This window comes from Seriola lalandi, unplaced genomic scaffold, assembly GCF_002814215.2.
Source record: "Seriola lalandi dorsalis isolate HSWRI2012SDOR001 ecotype SW California unplaced genomic scaffold, Sedor1 jcf7180002054752, whole genome shotgun sequence".
In the NCBI taxonomy this organism is placed as follows: Eukaryota; Metazoa; Chordata; class Actinopteri; order Carangiformes; family Carangidae; genus Seriola; species Seriola lalandi.
In genome coordinates this window covers 14,227-20,473 of record NW_019525305.1, presented here as the reverse complement: position 1 = coordinate 20,473, position 6,247 = coordinate 14,227, and the positions used below count along the sequence as shown (strand labels likewise).

The 6,247-nt window shown below is 44.8% G+C and overlaps 1 protein-coding gene across 1 annotated transcript in view; it reads right to left on the bottom strand.

Moving 5' to 3' along the window:
- LOC111668719 (voltage-gated delayed rectifier potassium channel KCNH1-like) overlaps positions 1 to 6,247 on the bottom strand; it is a 40,888-nt gene that overhangs the window by 28,186 nt on the left and 6,455 nt on the right. The window contains exon 4 of the mRNA XM_087178929.1: positions 2,839 to 3,268. Within this exon, the coding sequence (XP_087035055.1) occupies positions 2,839 to 3,268 (430 nt within the window). The remainder of the gene's footprint in view (positions 1 to 2,838; positions 3,269 to 6,247) is intronic.

Genomic DNA, 6,247 nt, shown 5'->3' with positions numbered 1-6,247 from the left:
TGGATGGATGATGGATGGATGATGGATGGATGGATGGATGGATGATGGATGGATGATGGATGGATGATGGATGGATGGATGGATGGATGATGGATGGATGAATGATGGATGGATGGATGATGGATGGATGAATGATGGATGGATGATGAATGGATGATGGATGGATGGATGATGGATGGATGATGGATGGATGGATGATGAATGGATGATGGATGGATGGATGATGAATGGATGATGGATGGATGGATGATGGATGGATGAATGATGGATGGATGGATGATGGATGGATGAATGATGGATGGATGATGAATGGATGATGGATGGATGGATGATGGATGATGGATGATGGATGGATGGATGATGGATGATGAATGGATGATGATCAATGGATGATGAATGGATGATGGATGGATGGATGATGAATGGATGATGGATGGATAATGGATGATGGATGAATGATGGATGGATGAATGATAGATGGATGGATAATGGATGATGGATGGATGATGGATGAATGGATGATGGATGGATGGATGATGAATGGATGATGGATGAATGGATGATGGATGGATGGATGGATGGATAATGGATGATGGATGAATGATGGATGGATGAATGATGGATGGATGGATAATGGATGGATGATGGATGAATGGATGATGGATGGATGAATGATGGATGAATGGATGATGGATGATGGATGGATAATGGATGATGGATGGATGATGGATGGATGGATAATGGATGGATGAATGATGGATGGATGATAATGGATGGATAATGGATGATGGATGATGGATGATGGATGGATGGATGAATGAATGATGGATGTATGATGAATGGATGATGGATGAATGGATGGATGAACTGATGGACAGTTCATTTTACAGGATTTTATTTCAGATTACAGATTTAGTTTTTCTCAGGTTCAGATTGAAATAAGCGACGAATAATCTGCAGAGTGTGAAATCGCCACTGAGCTTCACTCGAGCTCTGAATATGAGTCGGACCACTGAGTCAACCATCAATAAATTATTGACAGACTCGTCTGACTCTCCTCTGCTCCTGTACAGAGGGATTGTGGGATTGTTTAGTTCATTTTGCTGGGAAAAGACACATGGAGGACAAAGTCCCGCCGTCTGGAGGTCTGACAGGGTCGTTCTATAGAGAGTCTGGTTCAGGAGCGTCACAGGTCACATGTTCACACTGACAATAACAAAGTTTGAATCATGAGAAAATATAAATTCCTGCATTTATATATGATTACAAACAATTAAAACAACTCGTGTTTTTATTTAGGAATAAGTTAAAGCTGAGAGGAGATGTAAAACTACACTGAGATGGTTTTTATATCTTTTGATGGATCAACACTTCAAATAAAACACAGAAGAAGAAGAAAACATGGAGTTTTAATCTCTTTAAAAAGGGAGTCACTCTGATTCCAGCAGGATGTGTTTGTCTGTGTTACAGCTCTAAGGTGTAGCTGCAGCTTAATGGAGCCTTTTCCCTTTTAACTCTTTACTCTGTGTGTGGAGGGTGAAGCTGCAGATTTCGACGAAGCTACGGCGGCGACATAAGCTGAGCACAAGAGCTGTGATTGGTCAGCACGGGCTGATGGTTCTACAGGTGGTAGAAACTTATTTCCTTTGTTAAATGTTCATTTTGTCCTTTCCTGACCTGTATTGTCTGTGTGTGTGTGTGTGTGTGTGTGTGTGTGTGTGTGTGTGTGTGTGTGTGTGTGTGTGTGTGTGTGTCTGCTGTTTCGTCTCGTCTTGCTTCGTTTTAACGTTTCCTCTTTGGGGACTTTTTTTGCGAGCGTCTCGTGGCAGACTGATTATGTGATGTAAGGCGGCGGTAACACAAACCCTGTGACATCATATCATGGGGGGGGGGAGTATTGGGGGTGATCCTTTTTTTGTAAAAGTTTTCTAATCAATAAAAAGACAGTTTAACGTTAGTGGGGAGCGACTGATGAAGGTGAGGTGTGTATCACAGAGTGAACTAGAATCACCTCCTCGTGAACGTATCCCTCCGCCAACCGGCCAAGTTACAGAGACACGGTCTCAGTCTCTCCTTCCTCAGTGAGTTAGTGAGTTACAGCGTTGAATAAAGGCCAGAGGTGTATTTGCAGAACATTATGATGTCACAATGAAGTTGACCTTTGACCTTTGGGATATAAAATGTCATCACGTCATTTTATCATGACAGACATTTGAGTTAAATTGTGTCATAACTAGTGAATGAATTTGCGACTTACGGCCAAAAAAACGTCTTTTGTGAGGTCACCGCGACCTTGACCTTTGACCTTTGACCAAATTCTAGTCCAAATAAATGTTTGTGTCAAATTTGAAGAAGCTTCCTCAAGGTGTTACTGAGATATCATGTTTTTGCGCGAACATGTTTTATTGATAATAAGTTAATCATTTGTTAGTAATTTTAAAAATGCAACATTAAATAAAATAACTTTAGACCGTTTATGATAGCTACTAGCTAACGGTAGGCTAACTGCTGCCATCAGGGCGAGTGTGCTGTTCACTCGTCTGTAGCGTCTGTTTCTGAACACCAGGGGGCAAAGTCCTCAAACAACAGCTCAGGCATTTAAATAGCACCAAAATTTGTGTTTGAAATTTGATATTCGGTCCGGTAGGTACCGCCTGTACAGGAACCGGTGTCACGTTTGCAAAAGGTTTTGATACCTGACCGTGATTTATACGTATTTTCCTAACCTTCCTGTTTTGTGTTAATGCGCTGCTAACACTTTCCTTATTCGGTTTTATGTTGTTGAATATTGTTTTGTATCCGGCAGAGATCAATAAGTTTGAAAGGAGAGTGACTTACATCCGATCATCATCATGGCCACGGCGAAGATCTTCTCTCCGTCTGTGTTGGGTGCGATGTTTCCGAAGCCGATGCTGGTCAGACTGGTCATGGTGAAGTAGAGCGAGGTGATGTAGACCGAGTCTTTGCTGGGCCCGCCCTCCCAGCGGCCCAAGCCCGAGGCGTTGAACCTGTACGGCGTCCCCACCGTCTCGCCCAGCAGGTACAGCCAGCTGTCCATCCTCACCGTGTTGGTGTCCTCGTCGATCACCTCGTAGTCTCCGATGCTGTACCAGATACAGGCCAGCCAATGGGCCGCCAGGCCGAACACACACACCAGTAAGACCAGCACCGCGGCCCCGTACTCGATGTAGTGGTCCAGCTTCCTGGCAACCCGACCCAAACGCAGCAGGCGGACCACTTTGAGAGAGCTGAAGAGACTGCTGATCCCCTGGAGAGGAAGAGGAGGGAGGAGACGAAGAGATGAGGAGGTGTGTTTCCATTTACCTGCTCATCACATGATTTGAAATTGTCTGGACCAAACGGACCAAAACTACGGGTGTAAAAGAGGCTCAGAAACTAATAATTCAACACAGATCCTGAAGTAAACACGACCTAAATATTAGTACCTAATATTAGATCAGGAGCCATTTTCTTTGTGCAGGAGTGGAAACTTTTATTTAATATTATTACTTTTATTATTTATTTTTACATGAGACACTTTCATCGTCCTTCTTCTTCTCATGGAAACGTCTCAGTCACTTGTTCATTTAAAATCTCATTTCATGATAAAACTGTGAAGCGTGATCGCCGAGTGTCATCAGCTCATCGCCATAGGAACACGACAGTCCGTTATTTGACTCATTGATTGACTCCCTCTGGCTGGTCATTTGGTTGATTCATTGACAGGAGGAGAGCTCTAACTGGAGCTGATCGGTTTCCCCAGATCCACTGTGACGTTTAAAGACACTGATTTAAAGAAGGTTAGAAAAAGCTCTAAAGCTCCATTCAGACTGGATTTATCCCTCCAGGGGAGGTGATTTTAATCCTGTCTAAAGTATTTGGGCTACTCTGATAGATGGAAACATTTTAACACCAACATATAGATCTATTTGGGCACCGATATGACGACAGACAACATTGAAACCACCATTAGACCCTGTAAAAGCTCATATGAGCTGTTGTAATGTCAGCTACAGGCAGGTCCTGCTGTTTAGTGACGTACTGGCAAACCGGCACCATTAAGAGAAGCCGAATTAGCTTTTAGCAGCTCCTGTTTGCAGCGTAGCCATGGATGCACGGACACCTCACTGCATCACTGTGATCAATGTGATGATTCTCAGGCGAGTTCTGCAGCTTCTTCTCTCCGTCATCTCTACAGAGACTTCTGGAGGTTGATTCTGGGTGGACATCAGAGATAATGACGCCCCGGGGGAGTGTGAGTCACGCTGAGCGACATGACATGTGTTTCACGTGCATGTGTTCGGATCTGACCGAGTTATGATTTGTCCTGCTGAACGTCCATGTCCTGTGATCTCCCGGTGGTCGAAGCGCTTCACAATAGAGAGGCGTTGGAACAAAACAACAGATACTATAAGAGAGGACACATTAAAGAAATAAAAGACAATTAAATGTCCTGAAAAAATACAGTTATTTCAGGATGGAACCAATAAACCTGAAACCTCATCAGTACAGAGCAAGAGAGTTAGCATTAGCACAACCGCTAACACTGTGTCAGCTACTGCCAGTTCCAAGCTAACAAACAACATAAACAAATAAACGATGCTAACTACGCTAACGGTTCTGGTCTCAACAGACTCCTCCTCTGAGTCGGGGTCTGACTGAGTCTCTCTGATGTTTCCTCCTCTAACCATCTTCATACTCTCTGCTCTTTCACCTGTCCACCTGGGGCAAGCAGGTGGTGGGCGGGGCTAAAGGCCTGATCCCGTTTATCAACCAGGTGTGATCAATGTGTGATTATCTGAATGTAAAACAGACCCTCAGCCAATCACAGTAGCAGCTGAAAATGTAAAATAAAACACAGTGTAAAACTCATGTTATGTAATAATCATAAGAGATTCTTGACCGAGGTCAGTGCTTGTGTTTCTCCTCCTCCTCTCTGCTTCAGTGCTCTTAGAGTCAGGAAGGATGCAGTCTGTATGAAAGATGCATAAACACGTATGAAACATGTATGAAACACGTATGACACGCGCAGCAGCTGCTCTGCCGCCGACAGACACGCGTCCTCTCCGTCGTTCCTGCAGCCTCTCCTCATACCACTCAGCCGCCTCTCCGGCTCCTCTCATCAACAACGCTGTTTCCTCACTGGGGAAACACCCAGAATGCACCGCTCCTCCATTAGCAGCCCTCACCGCCGGCGCTGAGAGACGCTGAGCACCGACAGCGTGACTGAGGGGAGAATGAAAAGGTTGATTTCACCCTCATGGGCTGAAGCCCCCGGCACTTCAACAACTTTGTTTTCCTCTCTACGGAAGCCCAAACAGGACTTCCTGTTCCCCTGTGATCACATGATCATTATCTAATGACCGTGACATAACAAGCTCCGTTTCCTTTGTTTCATGACGATAATCATTGTGTGATGCTCGTGTTTCCTGCTGCGTTGTGTCAGATCATTTCTAAACAAACAACTCGCACTAATTACAGACAGAATCGTTATCATCATAATTCAACACACACACACACACACACACACACACACACACACACACACACACACACGGTAATAACAAAGACATACAAACTTGACTGATTATTACTCTGTTATACAGTATTTCAGTCAGACTCAGACCCGGCCTCAGGAGTTCAACACCTTCTGGCTCTTTGGATTGTTCTAATGAAGAATCATAGAAATGTGTGTAACGCCGGATCTCCTCGCACGACCCCTCTTCCACACGGCTCCACGCCGAACCTCACGGACAAAGGTGAATGACGACATTGAAACTCCTAAATATAACCTTGAAGTGGTTTGATCAGCTTCACTCAAGCCACTCCCACTCAGGCGGGAAAACGCAGCGTGACTTTAAGGAGGAAGAGGGTTCAGTTTGACTCCCTCATCGTCACCTGACCATCAGGAAATCTTTGTTTATTTTATATTGGTGTGTGGTTCAGGTGAACCCAGCTGTCTTCACACCGCGTGGTGCTCCTTCATGTTGTCGGTGGATGAGCCTCGGGATCCCGTCGGCCATCTTTAAACAGATCTGTAACAGACTCCCGCTCTGAGCTCGTCTTACAGCAGCTTAAGATAAACTGGATTAACTCTGTTCGAAGAGGATCCACCCCCCCCACACACAAACACATACCCCCCCCCACCCCCCCTCTACCTTCTCTACTGGCGCTCTGACTGAACACTTGAGTGATGTGGTCCCGGCTGTGGAGAACGATCTGCTTTCACTGATTTAAAAAAAGATAT